General features: G+C 41.5%; 1 protein-coding gene across 3 annotated transcripts in view; it reads left to right on the plus strand.

Annotated features, from left to right (window-relative positions):
• The first annotated feature begins 22,395 nt into the window (after positions 1-22,395).
• Positions 22,396-27,514, plus strand: part of EED (embryonic ectoderm development) — a 35,308-nt gene continuing 30,189 nt past the window's right edge. For 2 of the 3 annotated variants that reach the window (XM_020993789.2, XM_078156964.1), the window contains exon 1: positions 22,446-22,646. In XM_020993789.2, the coding sequence (XP_020849448.1) occupies positions 22,533-22,646 (114 nt within the window). In that variant the 5' untranslated portion in view covers positions 22,446-22,532. Of the gene's footprint in view, positions 22,647-27,514 lie in introns of all 3 variants that reach the window. The other variant, XM_020993790.2, reaches the window with a different exon arrangement.

Here is a 27,514-nt window from a genome sequence, read left to right on the forward strand (position 1 = left end):
ACACTATAGAAGTGCTCAGCCCATCTCTCTAGGATCATGTCCTTATCACTAATCAATGTGGTTCCACCAGCACTGAGTAGTTGAGACTCACCATAGGTCTTTGGCCCATAAGCAGCCTTCTGGGCATCATAAAAGCACTTTGGATTGTTACTATCAGCATAAAACTAAATTTTATCTGCCTTCTTACTGAGCCAAGAACGCTGAATCTCTCTAAGCTTTGCTTATACTTTACTTTTGATGGAATTAAATGCTGCCTTCTTAGAGATGGATGAACTATCCTGCTGGTAAACCCTGTGGAGTTCTCCTTTTTTTTTCATTTAGCAGTTTCTGAATTTCCCCATCATTTTCATCAAACCAGTCTTAATGTTAGTGAGTGTTCTGACCCAGATGAGCAAATGTAGCGCTGTACACCAGATCTCTAAAAGCTGCCCACTCCATTTCTGCTCACTGTTGCCAGCTGTGTGTTTGCTCAAGTTTCCCTCCAAGATAACAACAAACTTCCCACTCAGAGAAGCACTCTAATCTGTTGAGATTAATTCTTCTGGTAGTAATTTGGCCTTGTGGCTACTGCTTTTGTTCAATAAGAATATTTAGCTTGGAGAGATGTCTGTGATCAGTTCAGCACTGCATCATACATCACCTTCATCACTTTCACATCCTGTCTTTTTTTTTTCCGTGCAATGACAGTCTATTAAATGCCAGTGTTTGCTGTAAGGGTGCATCCGTGAAGTTTTATTGTGTTTATGTAAATGGAAGACAGTGTTGGTGATGAGAAGGTCATGAGATGCACAAGTCTTCAGTAGTAACTAACTATTACCGCTGTTGTTTCCAACCCCATTCCTCCCAAAGATTCCCTGCCATGTCTGGTATTCTGAACCTACTCTAGCACTAAGTCACCTAGAATTATAAGCTTGTCCTCTTTTGGTACATTGGTGATAACAGTCTCCAGGTCTTTATTAAATTTTTCTTTGACTTCATCAAGGTTCATCATGGTGGGAGCATACCGATGGTGAGTGGAATCATCTTTGCAGAAGTTTTTGCACATTTTTTTGTGTTTTGATTGAAGGGTGGGATCCCCACCTGCCGTGGTAATCAGGCCAGGGTTGGGTTAGCAGACAATTTTTAGATCACCTTTTCTAGCCCTTCCTCACAGCAGGAGATGAGCAGTGCAGTTCTTAAAAGGTTGCTTAGACACCCAGTGGACTGCTGAATCCCACTGCTGCTTCCAGTGAGTAGATTGCCCCTATGGCCTGGGCCTCCTGCGTGCAGGGTTGTAATCACAGCTCCCAGTGTATCTGCACCTGCTGCTTAGTCACTTGCCTGTCACCATAGGACTTCGAGATAGGTAAAAATGGTAAAAAAATTACATGGGTGATGTCTTTTGATCCATGCATAAATTGGATTTAAGCAAGGCAGAGTTGCACGAAGTTGTCGGCCCTACTCTCTCTTCCAGAGTCGGTTCAGTGGCAGGACAGAATCAAGATGACTGGTGATGGCTCAAGATGCAATGGATGACCTTGGCCTCTTTGATGTCTAACCAAGCTCTAAGCTCTCTATAGTGCTCCTTCAGCTGCCATCATGGCGATTGGAACAAATTGTTCTCATCCGCCCATTTCACCAGGGGAAGTCTTCACATGCTTGGGATAGATACCCCTAACTCACCAATAGATTTGAGACCCCTTGGTTACCCTCAACCTGGTTTAGCCCATCCACTGAAAAGGTTTACTGGGGTGTGGCCACTGTGCATGCTGTGGCTTCTTGAAGCCACAGATGAGAGTCAGGTGTGTCAGATAGACACCAAAAGTGGAAAGTGGCCCTGAAAAGGGCTTGGCATAGCTCACACCAGAGGTACTAGTCCTCCTTGAACATGTCCTACACCCCTAGCACGTGGTAGGCTTATATAAATGCTTATTTTCTTTCCCTTCCCTAATAGAATATGACTATCAAGTTTCAATACAAATTTTGTTAGAGACAAAGCTTTATTTTTTAAATTAATTTATTTATTTTTAGTTTTCAACATTCACTTCCATAAGCTTTTGAGTTTAAAATTTTTCCCCTCCCTAAGACTCTAGGGCTCTACATATACAATCCTTTTAAACATATTTTCATACTAGTAATGTTGTAAGGAAGAATTAGAACCAATAGGAGGAACCACTAGAAAGAGGAAACAAAACAGAAGGAGAAAAAAAGAGTAAATAGTGTGCTTCTATCTGCATTCAGACTCCACAGTTCTTTCTCTGGATGTGGATAGCATTTTCTATCATGAGACTTTTGGAGATGTCTTAGATCCTTACACTGCTGAGAAGAGCTACGTCTATGAAAGTTAGTTATTGCACAACGTGGCTGTTACTGTGTATAACTTTCTGGTTCTGCTCACTGCACTCGTCATTAGTCTGTACAAGTCTTTCCAGGTTTTTCTGAAGTCTGCCTGCTCATCATTTTTTATAGCACAATAGTATTCCATTACATTCATATACTACAACTTGTTCAGCCATTCCCCAATTGATGGGCATCCCCTCAATTTCCAATTCTTTGCCACCACAAAAAGAGCTACTATGAATATTTTTGTACATGTGGGTCCTTTTCCCATTTTTATGATCTCTTTGGGATACAGCCCTAGAAGTGCTATTGCTGGATCAAAGGGTATGCACATTTTTATAGCCCTTTGGGCATAGTTCCAAATTGCTCTCCAAAATGGTTGTATCAGATCACAACTCCACCAACAATGCATTAGCATTCCAATTTTCCCACATCTTCTCCAACATTTGTCATTTTCCTGTTTTGTCATGTTTGTTAGCCATGGTTTTTTTTAAATAGAAATGTATACTATGTATACTATGAAATCAATCAATAAACATTTATTAAATGCCTACTAGGTGCCATTTCTTAATCACCTACTATGTGCTAAATGCTGAGGAGACAGAAAGAGGCAAAAGATAGTCCCTGCCCTCAAGAAACTTATAATCTAGCAGGAGGGACAATATGTAAACAAATATATACAAAGCAAACTATATAGAAAGGATAAATAGGAAATACTTAAGAGAGGGAAGGTACTAGAATTAAGAGGGGATGAGAAAAGTTTCCCATAAAAGACGAGATCTTAGCTGGTACATAAAGGTGGGTCAAGGTGAGGAGGAAGAGCATTCCAGGCAAGAGGGACAGACAAAGGTCATGCCCAGAGCTTTTTTCGTACGACTGGGCTCTCTAGTTCTTGATTATTTGTCCTATGTGATATCAACAACTTAAGGAAAGATGTCTCTTTATGCCCTCTAAAGGAGTCCATATAACCTGGGGTACAGAGAGTGGCTACTGAAGGGCCACCTTCACCTTTGTTGGGAGGAGTTTGGGATATGAAGGCAAGAGGCTCTGGGTTTTAATTCTGGCTATGCCACTATGTGTGTCCTCGGGGGATCCACTTAATTTCTTTGGGCCTCAGATTCCCAACCTCAGTTTCCTTATCTATAAGATGGGGATAAAATGTGTAGTGTTTAACTCACAGGGTTGTTGTGAGATGAAAATGAAATCGGGGAAATGCTTTGCAAACTTTAAAAATATTAAATAAATACTAGTTAATATTTTATAGCCAAAAGAATCCTAACATTAATAACAGCAACTCACACTTTCACAGCACTTTGTGATTTATAAAGTACTTACCAACCAATAATCTTGTGAGATTGCAGTACACACATTAGTACCCCCATTTTACAAATGAGGAAACTGAGACGAAAAGAAGTTAAGTTACACAGCTAAGACATGGGCAGGTCAGGACAAAGCTTGTGAGAAGTCAAGCCAAGACTAAGCACAGGGCATTAGACCCAAGTCTTCTGCCACTCTTTGGTTCTTTTTCCACCAGACTCCATCACAGGTTAGACTTTTAAGACATACTCATATATACACAAAGCTAGCAGTCAGCATCAAACATGCCACATTCAATCTAGCAGAACAGTGATATGTTCATGTGTTTCTATTTGTATAAAATGCTTTCCCACTAATTGAGTGTTTCAAAACCACTGAACTAACACTAGGGGGATTCACCTGTTCCCAATTTAACACCAGGAAATTTAAATGGGTGTTAACCAAAACCCTGGTAGTGTTATGAACTTATACATTAATTGCTTCCTGTTTGGAAAGTACTGTTTAAATCTTTCTTTAATTGACACCACCATGGGTTTATTTTTTTAACGTAAAGTCTTCTGATCTGAAATTTTTTTCCTATTTTTTTTTTCTGGTTTGAAGAGTAAATCACATGGAAGATGTAAAAATCATTTCATTTCTCTAGGACTCAGTTTCCCTACCTATATAATGAGGAGGTTGGGCTAATTTTATTTCTAAGGTTCCTTCCAGATCTAAATATCTGTGGTTATATTCTCTAACTAAAAAAGGCAATACTTTGCTATTCCAGCTCTTGGGTTCAGTAGGACAGACAGACCTGATGACAGTTAACTTGGGAACCTAATCCCTAAGTGTAGGTTTATAAAATTTGGAAAGGGAATCAAGTGAACTCCAATCCACTTGACCATTAACACTGGAAATGGGCCTCCACAGCCTCCCTTAGTGCACACCTAATGCATTAAGCATTATTTAAAGAAAGAAGGGGTGGGGAGTAAAAAAACTGCCCAAAGCATTTTACCAAGGATTTGCCCCTTAATCCTTAAATAGCATATTGAAGGGACAGAATTAATCTACTTCTGATTAATTTACATTATCAAAATAATATTTTGAAGATTCTGCTTGATATTAAGACTTCCCCAAGAATCTTTTAGCTAGTTGGTAAACCCTTTGTTCTTAGGAACAGGAAGCCACCTTTTGCCATGAATGAATTCCAACCCCCAAAGGTTTGAAATGAAATAAATACCAAAGCAAGAGTGGGCTACAAATCGATAACCCACAATTCAAATGGTTAACACCTTAGTTGCCTGCATTTTTATGGCAATCTCATCTTCATGTGGACCATAGGCTCTTCTTCCTTGGTCTCTTTCACATTAGCTATGTTTTCATCTATAGTTATACCTCCAAACTCAAAGCAGCATACAGTCAGTCATGCAGAAATATTTGTTCTGTTTCCTCGGTTACAGGGACTGTTTGTGGATTGCATGCTATCAAGGCCAACTGATCCAAATGCCATCTGTTTTAAGGGAACTGCTCATGTTATTTTGCAGAATCTGTGCAATTTATATATTTCTGTTTCAACACCAAACTTCAGTCCTGTTTTCTTATTCTAGCAGTATCAAGAGAATCCAATCCTATAGGCTACTACTCTGGAAATACCTTGCAGTAATACCATGTTTCACCACATAATCGTCGCCACCACATAATCATCACACCCTGGGTTTTTTTTTTTCAGTCCAAAAATTGGCTTACAACCTTTCATCGAGTAATCATTGTATGGTATAATTTTGTTTGTCATGCTGCTTCAAAGATAAACAGAGCAGCAATGTATTCATCAGTGACATATGGGTATGCATTTATCTCTTCCACATTGTGAGCCAGGTGCCTAGAATTCTCATTGCACACTCATCGTCAGTATATTTCTGAAAGCCCACGTGTGTGGTTTGTTTAGAGCACTGTAGTACTAACTCTATCATCACTCAACCCAGTGGAGCAGGCAGCCAGGCAAAGCTGCCATGAGTAAGTCACATGATACGATAAGACTTGCATATTCCGGCCCTAGCTAAACTGTATAGTTCGTCTGCCAGTGATACGTTAATGTGCAAAGCATTTCTTTGTGATTATGGGTAAATATTATTCTGTAGGCTTCAAGCTGAAAGTGACTGTGTTTGTTGAATAGCATGGAAACAGCTGCAAAAAGAGTTTTCAGTGAGCGACAAGTTGGTGTGAGACTGGCAGAAACTAAAAGATAAAATACCCACACAATTTAAAAAGCTTTGCATAATAGTTGAACCAACTTTTCTGTGAAAAAATTTGACATAAAATATGCAATGATTATGTGGTGAAATATGGTAAACCAATATGTACATAAGAAGAAGAAAAACCAAATATTGACCAAAAAAATCCAAAGAGTAGTTTCTCTGCTTATAAAGGTTCAACCTTACTCATCTCTAGTTAAGTACTACCTCTCAAAGGACCTTAGGCAAAGACTGTACCTTGTAGGTGGGATTAGAGTTGACTTTCAGTTCTTCAGACTATTCAAAGAAATGTTTTTGCAAAGTGAAAACCAACCCACAAATTTCTCTTCTAGCTAGGTCTCTGGTTCTGTTAGTGATATAAAGTTTCATCTTGGGATTGGGCATCAAATTCTGTCATTCTTGAGCAGATAACAATCATTTATATGTAGAATTTAGCTTCCTAATTAATATAGTACTGTTTGGTGTGATAGAAATTAAATCAGACACATCTATACCCTATAGATAGTTATGTACTGAAGTTTGATACCTAATGCTTCATTAAACACTGTTCTTGTCCTATGGACTCAAAATCAAAATTTGTTCCAGAAGATCTCAATGCAAGGAGAGAATGGGAATTGGCATTGAAAAATACTAATTGAAATGTTGTACATTTTAGTGGAATTCTCAGTTTTCATTTGAAGTTTAAAAAAAAAAGCACGAAAGTCTCAGATCAAAGGCCCTACAGATTTGTAAAGTATTTTTCTTTACAAATCTCTTTATCTCTAAAGAAAATTAATAGTTGAAGATATGATGTGAATGGGCTGAGGGGTGCAGAAGTGTGACTAATGGAACAGGCACTTAGCTGGGAGGCAGGAGACCTGGGTTTGAGTCCCTGCTCTGCCAATCACTCTCTTTGGGACTTTGAAAAAGTCACTTCCCCATTCCAGTTCTCCTTTTCTCTGAAAAGATAAGCAACAACACAAAGCATCGTGTGTTCAAGTGCCTTGCCCAGCATAGATACTTAAATGTTTATTGAGTTGGATTGAATGCAGGGCCAGGGGACTTCAGAGTCCAAGATGGATCACTTCTAGCTGGGCGTGGGGTGGGGTGACAGGGTGGGAGGGCCACCTTGTTCAACCTCTAAGATCCATTCTAGTACAAAAATTCTTTTCTGTGGCCCAGTGTTTCTCTCCTATTTGAGATAAGTGATGGAACACTGGAAACTTTACAAGTAGTAAGGAGACCATCTTTAAATGTGTTTCTAAAAACAAAATATATTGGTCATCAAAGGTTGAGGTCCAAGTTTCAGTATCCTGAGAATGCATGGGGTCATAGATTGGGAGCTAAAAGAGGTCCGTAAATGAAGGAGTAAATGAATGAATGTGTAAAGGAGGGGGGAAGAGGGGTGGACAGGGACTGGAAATTGAGAATGTTGTCCTCAGAGGACCTTTATAGATTGGAGTTTCTAAAAAGTATGCTCTGCCCATAAATTGATATGGGCTCCAGTTCCTATATCTCCATTATGGTATTCTTCTAACCCCTCAAAGCTCATCACATCATAGACATCTTCAATACTCACCTACAAGTAGGAAAAAAAAAAGATGCAATAAGGCAAAAGCAATAGAGGGCCATGTGATCAGGTTTCCTGTTGACCCAGGAAATGAAAGTAGGCTCTTGGTACTGAGGTTTCCTTTGAGCAACAGAACTGGCTCCAGATGGGAGAGAGCCCAAGGCCCCTCCCCCACACTGATATCCACTGAACCTTGTCCTTACTCACCTCCAAACGAGGAAAGAAAGAGGGTATTTTGCCTGATGGGTAGCTGGTACCTTTTTTTCACTAGGTGGCACAATGGATAGAGTGCTAGACCTAGGGTCAGGTAGACCTGATTCAAAATCCTGATCGACATACACTTAACTGGTAAACTAAGAGCCATTAGAGGACTTGGAGTGATGTAACATGGGTAGAATGGTGGTAAGTGATTTATCCTCCCTTAGTTTCAGTTTCCTTTACTTATGTTAACTCATTTGATCCCCACAACACCCCTGTGAGGTATGTGCTATTATTTCCCTCCATTTTACAGATAAGGAAACTGAGACAAGGAGGATTTTAAGCAACTTGCTCAGGGTGTCTGTGACAGGATTAGGAATTTAGGTCTTCCTCACTCCAAATACCATACTCTATCCATTGCACTACCCAATACTTCCTCAAGTTTTTACTACTGCTCTGACTTCTCTTTCCTCCCTTCACAGGCTCAACCTTATAGTTCAGTAGGATCCAAGCATTTTAATGTTGTACCTCATCACTAAAAATTTGTAAGGATTTATATATATATATATATATTCACTTATTTATAAAGTATATATATGTACAATTGTACTAATGATTATGTACTATAAAACTTGAACAAAAATATAAAAGGATGAAATAAGGCTTTATTAATGATACAAAAATATTTTTCTGTTATGATATTATGATTAATAATGGTATTTTGGTGAGAGCAATGTGACTGAATATGCTTCATTATCATTATTTAACATCTTAGTTTAATATTTTGAGATGCCGAAAATCAAAGGTCTGGTTCTCAGTTAATTTCATTTTAAACACTTGGCTTCTGTGGTTATCAGGAAAACAATTTTAGGAATCACTGGACTCTCTGAATGCCATGACCAAAAAAAATCCAAAACCTATTGTATTGGGGCTTATGTCCCTCTACTCCCCTGCATGAAGTCTCCATTCTAACAACTATTCAACTAACTGCTCTCCCATCATACCTAGTGCTTTAAATCCTTTATGACTTTACCCATATTTTCTTATATGTCCCATATAACCTCTCTGGGCTACTTCCCTAATCCCTGATCTCACAGACAAGCTAGATCTCAGATGGCAGTTGGTTACTTCTCCTCTAAGGATTCTATTATAAGGTGACCTTTATAGATTGGAGTTTCTAAGACCATAGTTCATGCATCCCCATTCAGTGTACTCCTCAATATTAATAAACCAGCTGACATCAATTAGCTTTTACAAAAAAGGAATTTACTGAGAAACTATAACAAGAAAAGTAGTTATAAAGCAATCTCTCCAAACTGAAGGCACACTTTATTCTTGAAAATTCACAAGGCTCCTTGTGAGCTCAAAACTTAAAGAACCATACTAATGAGGCACACGTGTAGACTACACAGAAGATCAAGGTTTCCTGAAGACTCCTAAAGTTCCCACCAAGTTTGCTTTTCAGAGTGGCAACAGGAATGAAGGAGCCCCTTTCTTTTTTATGTATTATAATCGCATGGAAATTGTACAGTATCCATTTCATAACTTAGCCATAGCTACAAATTTATCTAGCTGGTTGCTAGATAAATCAAGGGTTTATTTAACCAACAGAGCAATATTAGGGATTCTGGCACTTGGAACAAATTCAGCTGGAAATGGAGAGACAGAAACAACAGGGAATCTTGAGGCTAGTGAGCAAATTTAGAACATTCTGTCTGATGCAGAATCTCAGGTCAGGAAAAGGGGTTGGATGGTAGAAGGAACCCTGAGGGGACTGGCAATGCTGGGGCCTGAAGAGGGAAGAGGAGAACACACTTCCACATACCTCCTCTTCCTGGGGTCCCAACATCAGGGCATGCTTCCTTAGCTGGTCCTCTGAGAAGAGAATGCTCCATGTTGTCACCCTGGGAAGAAGGACAGGAGAGGACCCTGCTCTTCAGGAAAGTCCTGAAGCCCTGGAAAACCCCTTGCTAGTTATGACTGTTAATCAGACCTCCCTAGCGTCTATTTTATAGACAGAAGTGACATTATTGTTACTATCTTCTATTTTGGCCTCATTTTTGGACCAAACCAGTGACATGTGAGAGCCCAAATACTCATATAGCCATAGTCTTGTATAAGAGCCCCTTTCCAGGAAGGTTTGGCAGTTCCCTGAACGACTGCCCTGTGATGCTACTTATGTGCAATGAGACATAACTCCTAATTGGCTGAGAGAATTTTAAGCTTCTGTGTACAGGGTATGTTTTACATGTAATTGAGAAAAAAGAAGATAAAAATATTCTTTAAACTGCAAAGCACTTTTATTGCTGATTTTTTTTTAAATTTACTAGAAGTAAAAAATTTAACACTATTTTGTATTGCCTGAAAGTCATTTTCTCTGATTAGGGAGCGGTTAATAAATTTGTCATCAAAAGAGGATTTTTCCTTAAAAAGAGGATTGACAAACGTACAAAATATTTATAACTCTTTATGAAGCAATAAGTTGTCATCCAATAAATGACTTCATCCACTTGTTAAATAAATGCTTATTTAATCTGATCCAGTTCTTGAGAGAGGCCCATTCACACCCTGGCAACAGTATATTTAAGGAAACATATTCTTTTGTGAAAGAACACTCACTAAGAGACAGTTCTTTAGTTTTGGTGCACAAAGTGAGAATTCTGAGGATACAGGCCAGGTCACCAGATCTACAAGTCAGTCCCTACATACCACTATTGTCCACTTTGCCAGCATTCCTTTGATATCACCTACTGCTTAGGCACTGGGGACATATTCAGCATAATTCCCATCCTCCCTACCTCCCCTCCTCCCTCCTTGAGAAGGCAAGCACTTTGATATAGATTATACAATGGGCAATCATGCAAAACATTGCCTTGAAGTATAAATGACCTTTTTATTTGCTTTAGATGTGGCTTGTGAAAAACTCCGTGTTTAGGAGTCTGTTTTCATTGTAGATGTCTGGAGAGTATCCCTTCCTTTCCCCCTTGTAAATTTCTGAGCTTCCTTCAAAGCACCCACTTCCTACCTCTTGTCCTGATTCTCTCCAGTTCCTGGGCCATCTCCAATCATCTTGATCTATAACTTCCACCTGGACTCAGACGGTTCCAGAGGAGAGAGTGAGGCTGGTGACTTTGCGCAGCCCTCCCTCACTGAAATCCAATTCACTTGCAAGTCACTCCCTGATGTCATGGTCCTCTTCAAGAAGGAAGGACAAACAACAACAGCAACAACAACTGAGTGTGTGAAGGAGAGAGACCTTGAGAGAGAAAAGCAGAGTCTGAGCGAGAGAAAGGGTGAGCAAGACAGGCAAGGCATGGATTTTTGAATGGCTAATAGAAACCTCCAGAGCCATATACATACAAGGGAAATCTGCCCTCCAACATATAACTTGATTCCCAGCACCTACAACACCAGACACAGTTAAGAGGAGACTTCTCTGGTAAGATTATTTTCACCTTAGTTGAATTGAGATTTTTTTTTCTTGCTCCCAACTTGAATAGCTCATTCATTCTTCTGTATTTTGTCCTCTAACCTAATAAGTATAATGTCCTCAACTTCTATTTTGCTAACTGATTGAATAAATATGTTTGCTTGCTACTTGTCAGTTTCTTTTACACAACAAGTACTCGTAGGAAGGAGCTAGGCTGGCCAAAAGGAGGCTAATTGTTATCTTCCACTTTGGAACAATCAGGGGAAAAATAATTTTATACTGAGCCTGTAAAAGAAAATCATGCCCTTAGACTGCAAATATCTGATATAATTCTAGCCCAATACCCCTTTTGGAGATAAGAAAATGAAGGAGTGAGATCCTTCTACTCCACCCAAAGGTAGAAATTGCATTATCCCTTGGAGATAGGCAATGGGATATTATAGATCTTACATGTCTAAATATACTCTTCCAATAGAGGCCATTCCAAGTCCCTGTGAACTTGTTGATCTCTAATACACTTGCAATGTCAAATCGAGAGTTAGGACAAGCCCAGGAAATAAAATCTCAACAAATATGTGAAAAATATAATAAAAAGGGCTCAGGATTGCTGCCTACATTGGAAGGGAAGAAGGAGGATGAGGAGGAGAACACGGGCAAGAACAAGAAGCTTATAAAGCACTTTGCAAGAATTTGTTCATTTGATACTCAACAACTTTAGGAGACAGGTTCTATAATCATCCCCATTTTACAGATGAAGAAACTGAAGGAGACAAGGAGTTAAGTGATTTCTACAGGGTCACTTCAGTAGCGGAGGGTGTATTTGAACTTGGGTTTTCCTAACTCCAGCCTGGCACTCTATCTAGTGCACCACCTAGCTGCCTCATAGTATGCAGGAGAGGGGAACCTGTGGCCCTCTAGGTCCTCAAGTATGGCCCTTTGACTGAATCCAAACTTCACCGAACAAATCCCCTTAATAAATGGATTTGTTCTGTAAAACTTGGAGTCAGTTAAAAGGCTGCACCCAAGGATACCCCTGGATAGCATTTTCCACCCTTCTTATCTGATGATGATGCCACTGACATGATTGCTACCTGCGCATGCTGGAATGTGGCTGAAATGACCAAGGCAATGAAACTATACAAACATTTATTAAATAATTTCATTCAAGGAATTGTGTTAGGTACTGGGATACAAAGGCAAAAAAAAAAAAGGCTGTCCCTGTCTTCAAGGGGCTTGTGTTCTATTTGTAAAAAACCAACAGTTTTTTTCTACCCTGTACAACCACTAGAACTACTCTATGATTGGCTGTTGTTTATTCTTTGTTTTTGATACTTAGATTCTCAGTCGGCTCCAAGTTTTGGCTCAAAGAAAGCTGCCTTAATCTTGATTGCCACAGAGAAGTATAGTCTGCTTGCTATTTTTGATTCCCAGCAGTTCCTGCTTTTCCATTGCTTAAAGCTGTACCTCCTGGCAATCTTAACCTCTGATGCATTTCTTTTAGCCTTCATGCTTAAAGCTCCCTTTACAATAACTACTGTTGCTCTGATATCCTGCTATGATTCTGAATATTCACCTGGCTTGATAAAGCTGTTGTTAGCATCACTCAAAACCACCTGTATTCTGGGACTCCATATTTGTTGTCCTACCATCTGTTAGCAAATAAGGGTCTTAAGAAATCCTCAAGAAATCAGGTTATGTTTGTTCTAGGTTTAGATCCTACAGTGCAAAGGAACTATTCTTTCCCCTGGGTATGACATCTCAACTGAGTGGAGCCTCAGAAACACACATTTAGACTATCTCCTATCTTTGTGATCCAACCATCCTAAGCCACTTCCATGGTCAATTTTTGTCACCCAGAAACACACACAGAAAATGCCCTGGGTTTAAAGTTAGAGGACACGGGGTTCAAATCTTGCTTTTCATTAATTGGGCAAAGGTAGCATGGTACAAAGGAAAGACTGATTCTAGAGACTTGAGTTCAAATACTAGAGCTGACACTTACCAGATGTATTACCATGGAAATGTCACTTCACCAGTTTCCTCATGCATAAAATGAAGGGAGTGGATTGGTTGACTTCTGAGATTTCTTTTAGACCCATACATAATCCTATAAGTCCTTCACTCAGAGGTCCCTTTCCTCTTAGATACACACAAACAGGACCCTCTTCTTAGGGTCAAGCCTAGCTGCATGGGAGCCTAGAAATACATAAACTCACACAGATAGACAAGCCAAGAGGGAATTTCATAACATTGGTTACATGGGAAAGAAGTTGTAAATGGGAATCATCTTAGGTAGTCTGTCTGACTTAACTTAATACTTCAGTTAGAATATATCACACATGTGGCTAACAGAGCAGTTTGTGAACACTTGAATTATTTAATGCCGTTAATGCCCCAGATCTATACAACCATTTCCCCAAGGGCAACAGTGATATGGAAATGCCCTTTTGGGCGTTTAGTCAAGATGACTAAACCCCATAGGGAGCAAAGAAAACATTCAGATGAGGGTGGAGAAACCCAAACTCCATAAGACACCAGAACTATTATATAGCCCAAGGAAACCTGCTTCTCTATCACTCCCATACTTAATTCATTCAGATATTCACTCTCTTGCTGAAAAAAAAAAGGTGATGGAATCCTGGTTTCTCAACCACAAGCAGTATTCTTCTTCAAGATTCTCCCATGATATGCCCTATTAGCAGTCATCATTCCCCATAAAAGAAAACTGAAGAGAGCTGGACATAAGACTGTCAAGCCCTAGACGTTAGCAAACTACCTGCTAAGCTGAGGCAGCTGGCTACTCTCCTCCCCGCCTGCATTTGCTCACACCTGTAGAAATGATGCTGTGCCTGTGTACTCAGTTCCCTCTCATCTTTCCCAAACTGACAGCCCTTCTTCTTCCTGAGACTGTGTGATGGGCTCCACTTTCACCAACTACACGCGGTTTTATTTTTCTTCTGTTTCTCATGTGGGTGTTTCACAAGATTACTTCTTAGCCATATAGAAAATCATACATGACCATAGATTTGTAGTCCTTCTGTATAGTACAGAACTTGTTCCTCTATTCCTGCCCAACTTGTCCTATTGGTCCTTGGTGGCTTTTTGAATTCAGTTTTCTACTGATGAGTCTGACCACATACCTTCTAGCTCCTGCTGTGCATTCCCCCTGAGGGGAGGTGACTCAGCTTCCATCTGTGCCAACTCAAGGCAACTTCTACCTCCTGATGCCCCCATCCACCTGATCCCCATACAAAGAGAAGTGACCTTTCCTTTCATCAGCAGCCTTCCATCCCCTGCTGTGCCTGTCCCCTGAGTGAAAGGAACAGCAAAGTTGGTGGGGAAAGGGACTTCTGTCACTTGCTATGCAATTTCAACTCCCATCTCCTGCTATTCTATCACCAGCCAAATCTACAGCCTCCTCTGGGAAGAGGAGTACTGCCTTCCATTCAGTGATTAACATACTCACACCTGGTCATACCCTACACATCTGTGACTCTGAACCCCTGTAGTTCTTCATTTGAACCCCATTCCCTATCCCTCAATTTCCTATTACTTACTACTATTGCTCTCAATCCTTCTATTCCAAAGTCCAAATTAAATAATAACTACTCCTTCCACTGTGCCCTTTTGAATGCCTGTACAATAGGCAATAAACTTGCCTTCATCTTAAATCTTTTCTTCTACCATTCCTTCTATATTCTAGGAATTACTAAGACCTGGCTCCATACTGATGACACAGCTCCCTAGATACTCTTTACAGTATTAACTGCACCTTCAACCATTCCCGCAGCTCACTGATGAAGGTCAGGGAGTTGGAAAACTCCTTGCTGGTCATTGTCACTTCCTGGTTCTCCCCTACCTCCTTCACTTAGTAACCTCTTCTCTTTTGAGAGCCATACAGTCCACATCTACCATCCAATCAAAATCCTGGTAGCTACTGTTTACAGACCCCCAAGTCACTCCCCTTCCTTCCTCAATGAGTTTAGTATGTTGATCACAACTTTTCTCTTCTATCTCCTGCCCTCATGCTAGGGACTTCAAAACACATATTGACTCTCCTTCAAACACCCTAACCATTTAGTTACTCCACCTACCTAGGAGTAGTCCTTCAACCCATCTTAGCTACATACAAAGATGGTCACACCCTAGATTTTGCCATCACCCACAAATGTACCACTTCCATGTTCAAGAATTCTGAAATCCTCTTATCTGATCATAATCTATTGGTTTTCCACCTCTCCCTCTGCCTGCCCCTACCAAACTCTACTTTTTTCACACTGCGACCTCTAATCCCTCAAGGGGCCATCTCCAATCACCCTGACCTATATCTTGCCACTGGACCCAGATGGCTCTGGAGGATAAAGTAAGGCTGGTGACTTTGCACAGCCTTCCCTCCATTAAATCTAATTCACTTGTAAGTCATGTCATCACCTTCCTGCTGTCATGGTACTCTTTGAGGACAAAGGACAAACAACCACCTGTGAGTGGTCCAAGCTGCCCTGCTGGGACCCAACTGGTCAGTTCCAGTTGGACAATGCAGCTCCTTCCTTCCTTCCTTCCTTCCTTCCTTCCTTCCTTCCTTCCTTCCTTCCTTCCTTCCTTCCTTCCTCTCTCTTTCCTTCCCTTTCTTCTTCTCCCCTCCCCTCCTTTCCTTCCTCTCCCTATGTCCATTCTGTCTGTATCATACCCTTACCTGCAGGTACTATGCCCAAAGGAATGTAAATTTTGATGGCTGAAACCTAGAAAGATATCGTGGGGTTTACTGGCTGGATTTCTTTCTTAAAGACCATGACTTAAACCCAATTCACTCTGGCTCTCATTGATTGGCCAGCAATAGCTCCCAGACCAAGCCTGCTTAGAGGTCCGTTTATCCTGATCTATAGCTTGCCACTGGACCCAGATGGTTGCAGAGGAGAAAGTGAGGCTAGTGACTTTGCACAGTCTTCCCTCACTTAAATCCAATTCACTTGCAAGTCACTGCATAACCTCCCTGATGTCACAGTCCAGAACGAAGGACAAACAATGACAACAATCCAATCCCTCAACCCTTCTGTTCTCTTCAAGGCCGTCACCTCTGAACTAGATACTTACTTCTTGCTTCCCATCTTGACCTCTTGGTGAACCAGTTTAACTCTATGCCCTCCTGTACGTATAGGTCCCTGGCCCCATTATCATATTGCCAATTTCTTTCAAGCTTTAGTCTTGGATGATTCCCAGCAACCTCTGTCTTCGCTCCTATATATGTGGAGAAAGGAGGAGAAAATCATACAACTATTCTAACTAGGTCTGCTACAGATTTATATTATATAACCTCAACTGAACTCTCACTTCCACTAAGCAGCCCTCCTATACCTCCCTTATCAATTCACTATCCCACTCTCCACACACCTCTTCATCCCTCTTCAAACTTCTCATGGCTCCTCCTTCCCTTCCCCTTCATCTGAGAACTTTGCTTCATTTTTTACAAAAAAAAATGAGCTCCCCCTTCTCCTTTCTTACTCATCTTTTATATGACTCAGATGTCTTCTGCCACTATCTCCTCCACCTGTCTCACATAAAAGGTAGCCCTACTCCTTACCAAGCAAACACTTCTATCTGCACAATCAATCTCAATCCATCCCATCTCCTCCAACAGATTGCTCCCTCTGTCATCCCCACTTTTTCACATATCTTTAATCTTTCCTGGTCTACTAGATGCCTCCCTACTGCCTACAAACATACCTATGTCTTTCCCATCCTCAAAAAACTCTCATTTGATCCTCTCCACCTAATATCATCCCATTTCTCTTCTGCCTTTCATGGCTAAACTCCTTGAGAAGTCCACCTCCAATAGGTGCCTCTATCTACTTCCTCTCCTCTTACTGTCTTCTTAACTGACTAATCCAGCTTCCAACATCATCATTCCACCAAAAACTACTCTCTCCAAAGTTACCAATGATCTTTTAATTGCTAAATCCAATGGTCTTTTCTCAACCCTCATTTTCCTTGACCTCTTTGTAGACTTTGACACTGGTGATTACCCTCTTGATAATCTTTTCTCCCTAGATTTTTGGGACACCATTCTTTTCCAGTCCTACTACCTATCTTATTATTCCTTCTCAGTTTACTTTGCTGGATCCTCATAGAGATCATGCCCACTATTTATGAGTTTCCCACAGGGCTCTTTCCTGGCTTCTCTTCTCTTTTCCCAGCATACTACTTCAACTGATGATCTGATCTCATCAGTTCCCAATGATTTAAAGATCATTTCTATACTAATGATTCTCAAATCTATCTATCTTGCCCTAAACTCTTAAAGACTTTCAGTTTTGCATCTCCAACTTTCTTCAGATAGATCAAATTAGATATCTCAGAGATATCTTAAATGCAAATTGAACTCAGTCTCTTTCTTCCTAAACCTGCCCCTCCTCAAAATTTCCCTATTACTATCAAATGCACCATTATCCTTTCAGTTCCTCAGGCTCACAACCTAGGAGTCATCCCTGACTCCTCCCTACTTCTCACTCCCTTATCCAATCAGTGGCCACAGCCTGTCAATTTCACCTTTGCAACATCTCTTAAATACATTCCCCCCTCTCCTCTGATACTGTTACCACGCTGGTGCAGCCCCTCATTGCCTCACAATTAGACTATCAAAATAGCCTTTTGGTGTCTCTGTCTGCTACAAGTCTCTTCCCCACTCCAACCCATCATCTATTCAGTTGCCAAAATGATTTCCTAGAGCACTCGTCCAACCATGTCACCATTCTATACTTAATAAACTCTGTTGTTTTCTTATTACCTCCAGGACAAAACACAAAATCCTCTGTTTAACATTCAAAGCTCTTCCTAACCTAATGCCCTCCTACCTTTTCAGTCTTCTTACACCTTACTGCTCACTGGGTACTATTCAGTTCAATTACCCTGGCCTCCATGTTGGTCCACAAAGAAAACACTCAATTTCTCAGCTCTGGGCATTTTCTCCGCTATCCCCCATGACTAGAATGTTCTCCCTCCTCATTCTACCTCCTGGTTTCTTTCACGTCCCAACAAAAAATGCCACCTTCTACTGAAAACCTTTCCCTATCTTAATTCTAATGTCTTCCCTCAGTTGATTATTTTCAATTTATCCTGCATATAGCCTTTTTTGTACATAGCTGTTTACTTGATGTCTCCCTCATTAGACTGTGAGCCTCGAGGGCGGGGACGGTCTTTTGCCTTTCTTTGTATCTCCAGTGCTTAGCACAGTGCCTGGCACATAGTAGGCACTTAATAAATGCTTATTGATGGCTGATTCATCCCCTGCATATCATTCAACAATGTGCTATTGAAAGAGCCATCTGGCTGCTTTATGATAGTGCTTTTTATTCTACATTGCTGATTCTGTTTCTGACAATGTGAAGTTCTTTCCTGTACCTTAAAGATTCTGGACCTTTCCTCTAGCTATGCTGATCTAAACCCATCTCTTCCTACCATCCTTTGCAAATCTTGTCTACAGCCTTGTAAGTCTGGCACAGGGTGTCCACCTAAACTTGCTGGGTGGCTTCCTCTTTTTCTCCTGATATCACCAGGATAACAGTATAGTACAGGGGCTGTTCACCATTAATCTTTTGCTATTGCCATGTGATCAGCCCATCATCTTTTTCAAGAATAGCACAATAGCTTGGTAAAGTGGAGAGGCTGTTAGATCTGGGATATGAAGACATGAGTTCAAATCTTTGCCTAGCGACTGAGTAGTATTTAGCAAATCATATTACTTTTCTAAGCCCAAGGTTCTTCATCTCAAAATGGGTGGGGGAAGTTGGACTAGACCATTTCTTCCAAATCAAAACCTATGGTTCCATGATCCCTTATATATTTCGCACTGTTTTTCTACTTTGAAAATGTTGGTACAAACTCTGTTCAGCTTCCTGATCTGCCCTTTGCATTTGTATTCATATGAATTCTGCCTTGAACTTGCTAGGTCTTCCTTTACTCTCTCTGATCAAAACTGGGGCCACCATTTTCCTCCAGAGGGCTCTCTAACTTGACAAACCCAGTCAATTGTCCTTAATTAGGACACCTGTCAGGGCCTTATCAGGACAGATAAGACATGTTCAAAAATAACTTTCATACAAGGTAATATGCAAAAAGATTTAAACAAAATGCTGTAAGAGCTCAGAGGAGGCACAGAAATAGGGAATGATAGGTTTGGGATGGTGGGGAAGATGATGGGTTCTATTTTGTCTATGTTGAGTTTGAGATATCTCTCTGAGACATCCAGTTTGTAATATCTAATAAGCACATGGGGATGTGAGACGGGAGCTCAACAGAGAGACTGAGTTTAAATGTAAACATCTCAGGGTCATTTGCATGGAGATGATAATTAAACCCATGGCAATGGATGAGGTCATCAAATGAGAATGTATATAAAGAGAAAGCCCAAGACAGATTGTTGGAACATAGTGTGTGTGTGTGTGTGTGTGTGTGTGTGTGTGTGTGTGTGTCTGGAGGAAGGAGGGAGATTGTCATATGGATGAGAAGCCAGCAAAGGAGGCTGAAAAGGAACAGCCAGACAGATAGGAGAACCAAGAAAAAAAAGTGTCATGGAAATCCAGAGAAAAGAGGGTGTGCAAGAGGACAGTGTGTTCAAAAATGTTAAGCGCTGAAGAGAGGTCAAGAAGGATGGGGACTGTGAAAAGTCCATAACGTTTACTAACTTTGGCAAATGTGGAGGGAGCAGTTTCAGTTGAGTGATGAGGTCAGAAACCAGATTGCAAAAGGCTGAGGAATGAATGAGATGAGAGGAAGTGAAGGCAGTGCAGCAGACAGCTTTTATTCTATGAGTTTGGCTGAGAAAGAGATGAGAACTATAGGTGAGAGCTTGAAGGAATGAATGGTAGCATCTACTGAAAGCTTATTCTGGATGAAGGTGATATGGGTATGTGCATGGGCTGTTGGCATCAGGGAAGGAAACTGAAGATGGAGGGAGAGGGAGAGGAGAAGAGAAGAAGAGAGAGAGAGAGAGAGAGAGAGAGAGAGAGAGAGAGAGAGAGAGAGAGAGAGAGATGAACAGGAGGGAGAAATGGAGGGAAGGAGTGAGGGAGGGAGAGAGATGGGGGGAGGGAGAGAGAATTGGTTGAGATGGGAACTTACTACAAGAGGTGGGGGATCATGAGATCTTGGGCATAAGAAAAGGGATTGGCCTTGAGTAAAGGTTACCTCATTTTTAGAGACTAAATTAAAGTACAAGAGAGTGAGGGATGACATCAAGGGGTTTTGAGATGAAGAGGAGAGAACAGGGGGCTCACTTCCATGGCCTCTATTTTCTCAGTAAAGTGTGGGGGGGACTTAGTTGAGAAGGTGAAGTCAGGGAGAGTTTTGAGGAGGGAGTAAAAGGAAGTACCATAACATTACAGGTTTGAAGGGCTTTGATTAGTGAAGGAAAATGCAATAAGCATTTCAATCAATAAACAAGCATTTATTAAGCACTTTCTAATAGGAAGAGGCACTGCACTACTTCCTAGGGATACAAAGAATAAAGTAAAGCAGTCTTTATCCTTCAAAGCTTATAGTCCAGTTGGGGGAGGTAACATATATATGTATAATTACTAAATTGATACAAGGTACAATAGGATAGGGAACAAGGGGCAGGGAAGAATAAGGAATATTTTCACAAAGTGGCACTTGACCTGAGCTTTGAATGAAACTAGGTTATTCTGAGAGATGGAGGTGAAGAGGTAATGCATTTCAACCATAGAGAAGTCAGTCCAAAGGCACCCCTCCCCCCAAAAAACAAACAAACAAACAAAACCAGAAGCAGGAGGATAGTATGTATAAAGAACGGTAATCAGGCCAGTTTGGCCAAACCTAGTAGTATTTGTTATGGGAAGGGAAAAATATGTAATAAGGCTGGAAAATGGGTTCGGGGGTCAGATCAGGAAGGAAGGAAATTGGCATTAAGAGTTTTCCATGTGCCAGGAACTATTTTGGTTGTTCAGTCGTTGGACTCTTCCTGACCCCATTTGGGGTTTTCTTTGCAAAGACACCGGAGTCGTTTGCCATTTCCTTTTCCAGCTCATTTTATGGATGAGGAAACTGAGGCAAGCAGGGTTAAGTGACTTGTCCAGGGTCACACAGCTATTAAATTTTTGAGGCCGGATTTGAACTCAGGAAGGTCAGTTTTCCAGATGCTTATCTCCTGTGCCACCTAGCTGACCTCCAGGCACTATGCTAAGCATAATTAATAAGTATTTATGCAGCACCACTTTACAATTATTATCTCATTTCATCCTCACAGCCACCTTGGGAGGTAGGTGCTATTATTATCCCCACTTTACAGTTGAGGAAACTGAGGCAGACAGCAGTGAAGCGACTTGCCTGGGATCACACAGCTAGGAAGTGTCTGAGGCTGCATTTGAATTCAGGTCTTTTTGACTCCAGTCCCAGTGATCTGTCCTGTGAAGCTCTTTGAATAGCAAATATGAAGGATTCAAGTAATAGCAGGCAAAAAGTAATGGAAGCAAATAACAGCCTGCAGATTTTCCCAAGGCTGCAGCAACGAGCTTCCTCGCTTTCTTAATTGAATTTGAGCGGAGTTAACGATCGCTATACCTCTCACTAAGCCAGCGCAGTTTAGGAGGAGGTGGAGCTTCTAGCCTTGGGGCGGGGCCCGCACGAGTGGGCGGGGCTCAATCCAACTGCGGAGGCAGTATCATACGACATCCCTGCGCATGCGTGCTCTTTCATGGGTAACTTCCATTTTTTTAAGCGGAGGATTCGAAGGTATCAATATCACTGGTTCTTTACTTCCATTCCTCCATCGGGAGTTAGATTGCAGTAGTCCTCTAAAACAAAGTGATATGAAGACTTCAGTTCCAAAGGCACGACTGCGATCCCTCGCCTCATTTCCCAGGGAGAGATGCATCTCTCTGCCTCCTTCCCCGTCGCAGATGGGTCAATGGTCTGATCCATTCCGGCGGCTCTCAGGCCCCTGAAACCCGTCAGGGGATCCAAGGTTTCGGCCAATTGCGGCTTAAACGGCTTCGGGAGGCGGAAGGGTTGAGGGAGAGTCCCTTCCATTCCCGCCACTCATTTTCAAGGTGGTGGTGAGGACCTGGGCACAAGCACCAGGGTTTGGAGGGACACACGGGAAATTGCTCTTGAAAGCCCGCGGACCCACGACGCCCTTTCGCGTGAACGGAGCCGAGCGAGCTGTGGGGAGTCGGTGGGGGTAGTGGGGTGAGCCGCGGAGGGGTGGGGGGAGCCGCGAGGGGAGGGGGAGCGGAGGCCGCGCGGGCGGGCGCGCGCGAGCGCGCGCCCCTTTTTCAGCAGTGTGGCGGGGCCGCACGCCCGCCCGCCTCGGCGGCTGGGCGCGGTTTGCGACGGTGGGGGGGCCGGAGGAGGCGGTAGTGGTGGAGGCGGAGGAGGCGGTGGCGGCTTTGCGGCCGGCGCGGGCCGGGCTTGCTTGACGGCGGTGTGGCGGAGGCCGCGGCCGAGGCGACAGGAGCCCGGAGGGAGGCGCAGGAACATGTCCGAGAGGGAAGTCTCGACAGCGCCGGCGGGAAGCGACATGCCTGCGGCCAAGAAGCAGAAGCTGAGCAGCGACGAGAACAGCAACCCGGACTTGTCCGGGGACGAGAACGTGAGTGGGCGCCGCTGTCGCCGGGCGCGGGGCTGGGGAGGAGGGCAAAGGCAGCCCACGGGGGAGCCTTTCGTCCCGGCTCCGGCGTGGCCCCGCCGTCCGGGCGGCACGAGTGTCACCCCTCGGAAAGGTGGACGGCGGGGAGCACCGGAGAGGGGGTCGTGCTTTCTCGCGGAGGGGGAGCCGGCGGGAGCCCTTGGGCAGGAGGCAGTGACGACGTGTCCGTCTCCCCCACCCCTGGGTTCTTTGGGAAGTATTTCTGTCGCGGGGGAGGGGAGGGCTGGGGGGGCGAGCACTTCACCTGAGTCACCCGCTTCCTCCTCCCCCTACCCCGGGATGAGGAAGCATATGCAATGCCCCAGGTCGCAGCAGGTCGTGTAAAGAGGTCAAGGTGTAAAAGCGTGGGCATGTGGCTTTTGGGTACCACGGAGGGAAGTGTGGGGGACACGGCATTTGTGTCGGAGGCAGAGAACGGAGGCCTGGCGTGGACTTGACAGGTAGTGCATCTTCCTCGAAGCTTTGCCCTAAACGTCCCCACCTCCAACCCTTTTACAGTTGAAGAAACTGGAACCCAACGAAGTGAAGGGACTTGGCATGAGAGGGTGTCTGGAACTCTCTTTGGAAAACTTTAAACTGAAAGAAAGTCGCTGTTGGGTGGTGCCCCAAGCATCTGTTCCAGGTTTAATACACCTTGTTTTCTTCTCCATCTCCTGTCTCTGGCTTTCCACTGACTGTCTTCCATGCCTGAAATATACTCCCTTCTCATGATCTACCTCTTAGAATTCTTCTCTTTCCTCTAAGGTTCAGCTCAAGTACAGCTGTCTACCTGAAACCTTTTTTGAAACAATGGCTTCCCCCCCCCCAGCTGTTTGTCCTTTCACCTCCAAAATTGACTCCTCCATCCATTTTTACATATGTGTACATATATACATATGTACATATACATGTACATATACAATATGTATATATGTATGGACGCATCTTCCCTAGCTAGATTGTAAGCACCTTGAGAGCAGAGATTTTAGTTTTTACCTTTGTATCCCAACAACTAGCATAGTGCCCGGCACATATTAGGTGCTTAATAAATTATTTGTTCCTTGAAGGGACCTTAGAGGCCATCTAATCCAGTTCCTTCCATGTACAGATGAGGAAACTGAGGCCATGAAGCAGGGAATGATTTGCTTAAGGTTGTACATGTTAAGTGGCAGAACTGAGATTTAAATCCAAGTCCATCCCTCTTTCCACTCCTCACCCTGAACAGAAAGAAGAATTTTTTAAATAAGAGTAGTGAGGAATATTGTGTAATAGAAATCTGGAACCTTCAGAGAATCACTGGAAGAAATGGGTGGTTGGGGTCTTTAAGAAGCCACAAAGCTTAATATTTTGGTTAGCACACCAGATCTTAATCTGAGAGGTAAATGATTTGTCCTCCAGCATTTTTACGTCAGAAGCAGCATGATACAGTAGACAGAGCCAGCCTCAAAGCCAAGAAGACCTTGGTTCAGTTCCTGACTCTGTCACACATGGCTCTGGACCCTAGGGGTGCAAGTTACTTAACTTCTCAGTGATGCAGCCAACCTGCATTGGTAAATGGAGTTTCCTCACCTGGCTGTTGCCTGTGGCAGGAAAATCACAGGACAAGCCCTCTCTCTATTCTTGTATTGTTTGTTTACAATGAAATATGTCTCAAAATCATTTTAGTGTTTGTATTTCAAAGCAACTGATTTTTGTGTTCTTAGGATTCTCTTACTGGTACCGTAACATACTTGATAATCAGACAAATGAGGATTACAGATTTTAAGCGAGAAGGGAATTCCAGGTTATCTATTACAATTCTCTTATTTTACAGAAAAAAAAACAGGCCTGGAGAGATGAAATGACTTCCTCAAAGATGACAGAAAAATGTGCAAAGCAGAGCTTGGACTTGAATCTTAAGTTCTCTACTTCTGAGTCCCACACTCATTGCTCTCTCCAGCTGTGCTGTGACAGCAAAGCTGTGCTTTACAGATAAAAAATTTTATTTTAGACTAAGAAACATTCTAATTGTAAATGTGAACAGTAAAAGGTTACGAACCTTTTTTGCCTTATCCTGATCTTTTTAAAGAGGAAAGTGTTAACATGCAAAAAACTAAATTAATTTAAAAGAGGTCTCTTTATCAGCATTGGAATCAAACCTAAATGATGTATATATGGAAGAAAAGCTATATGTTAGAAAGATAGGTTAGGGGAAAGAGTAATAGAATGGTGACGGAAGAGTCAAAATGAAAATAATTTTACAATTCTGAGTTGAAGTACTGAAGAACAAGAAAAAAATGCTGGAAATAGTAGAACAGTATGATAGAAATGTCCCAATAGAAGTCTGCTGTTGATAATTGCCTTAATGGAAAACCAGTCCTAATCTATTTAATGAAGTGGCAGTGCTTCTTTGGAGTTATGTATGTAATGTTCAGTACTGTAAATGTTTATTGTTGACTTTAAATAAAGGGATGAATATGTGGTAATAGATTCATGAACATTTTGTGAGCAGTGTACTGAATTAGCCATAAGGGATTTATTTTTGTCATTTTAAAACCTTTTAGCTCACCAGAGGAAGTAGGAGAGGGAAAGCAGTTCTCTCTCTCTCTCTCTCTCTCTCTCTCTCTCTCTCTCTCTCTCTCTCTTTTAAATAATGCTAATTCAGAGTAGGTAGGTGGTACAGTGGATAGAGCACTGGCCTTGGAGTCAGAAGGATGACTTCAGATGTGACCTCAGACACTTACTAGCAGTGTGCCCTAGGCAAGTCATTTAATCCTAATTGCCCACCAAAAAATAAAAATAATGCCAATTACTGGTTTAATAGGGGAAAGTAAGGCACTAAGAATTAAGAGAATTGGGTTCTAGACCTAATTCTGGTTTGAGAAAATAAGTGGTGAGTTTGAGAGACAAATAACTTAATTACTCTGTTTCAGTTTCCTTCATCTGTGAAATGAGAATATCTGGACATCCATGCATATGCTATTGTTTAAAAAATTGTTAGTAGAGACCATTTCTTATACTGCTACTTTTGTATTTCCCTACCTAGCTTCCCTAAGCACTCGGTAAATGTTTGATTAGGAGTATAAAATGAATTCACAGGTGTGAAATTTGTATTCTGTATAAATATGAAGTACAGGTCTGACCATATCATTTTGTTGTTTTAAAAGCTTAAATAGTTTCTTATTGCCTCTAGGATCAAATACAGACCATTCTCTTTAACATTTAAAGCTTTTTTTGAGTCTGCATCTAACCTGTCTGTCCAGTTTGACCACACATATCCCCCTCTCAAGTGCTCTGTATTCCAACTCTGCTAGTCTAGTTGATGTTTCCTTGTATCTAACGTTCATGTCCTGTCTCAGTGCCTTTGCATAGACTTGTGCTTCACACCTGGATGATGCTCTTTCAACTAAATAGTCTACCTCTTGGAACCCATAGCTTCCTTTCAGCCCAAGCACCACCTCTTTTAAGAGGGCTTTCCTGATTCACTCCCTCCCTATCTTAAAATTGCTTTATGTATATTTATGTTTACTTTTCTAGGGAACTGGTGTTTCCACCTGGTAGAAAGTAAGTTACTGAAAGCCTAGTTGTCTTTTTATGCCTAACACTTGGTATATTCCGTGTGTGTGTGTGTGTGCGCGTGTATGTATGTGTACATACATACACAGGAACATGTATATGTATATATTAGATGTTTAATGAATATAAAGTGTTTTCTTTTATCTTAAACCTGCATTTTTCCACTGGAAAGTCAAGATCAGAAAAACAGATCAAAATAATTAAGAGAAATTATAGAGAAATAAAAGATGATAGGTTGATTACTGTGGTATAGTGGAAAGATCATGTAGGTCCTTTCTTTGCTGTTTCCTGTGTGACCTTGGATGAGTCCCAACTTCCTTGGGCTTCAATTTCCTTATGTATAAAATGAAGGGACCAGATCATCAATCAGTCAACAAGTATTTATTAAGAGCTTACTATGTGCTAGGCCCTCACTGTGCTTGGAGATACAAATAAAAAAAAATGAAACAATTCATACAATGAGTACATTCTAGTTAGGGAGACAAGCACATATAAAAATATATACAGTGTAAATATAATCAAAGAGTAGTTAAATACAAGGTAGTTTGGAAGGGAGGCACTTGCAGTTGGGGAGATCAGGAAAGGCTTCCTGCAGAAGATAGTGACTGAGCATCATCTTAAAATTAGACATTTTTGAAATCCATTCAGTCTCCCGATCTATGAGTCTATGATTTTGACTTATCAGTGGAAGAAGAATAAATTTTGAGAAACACAAAAAATAGAAAAGTTACCGACGTACTGATGACAGGATATTTTAGCCAAAATGTAAAGGGAATTGTCCACAGATTCTATTTCTCAGTGGTTTCTAATCTTTTGAGTACTGGGGACCTGTTCTTAATGTAAAATAATTTCACACACTTCCAGTTGTACTAGAAGATAGATACTATTCATCATTATGTATGAGTTCAGTGACAGTTTAAATGTATTTGTATTTTTACAACAGCATCAACATAACATTTGAAAAATAGTAGAAAAACATTTATGTGTGAGGAGCATTATTTATCCAGTCTAGAAAAGGTATGTTTGCTTATTTATTATATAGTCATTAATGAAATATAGCCCTTGCTACCATCGTAGGCCCGTCCACCTCACGGTCCGTGCTGCACAGTTTAAAGGCTAGCGTGGTAGATTTTAGATGTGTGAAAGTGAAAGAAGGGAGAAATATTCAGGGGAGAGTATCATTTATTTTCTTTAATGTACCAAACTTGAAAATTTCATGTTTTATGCCTTTTTAAAAAATAAACCGTATTTATCTTATTTTTTACTCCTTGGATTAG

Source organism: Phascolarctos cinereus, unplaced genomic scaffold (assembly GCF_003287225.1).
Source record: "Phascolarctos cinereus isolate Bilbo 61053 unplaced genomic scaffold, phaCin_HiC Scaffold_726;HRSCAF=1367, whole genome shotgun sequence".
In the NCBI taxonomy this organism is placed as follows: domain Eukaryota; kingdom Metazoa; phylum Chordata; class Mammalia; order Diprotodontia; family Phascolarctidae; genus Phascolarctos; species Phascolarctos cinereus.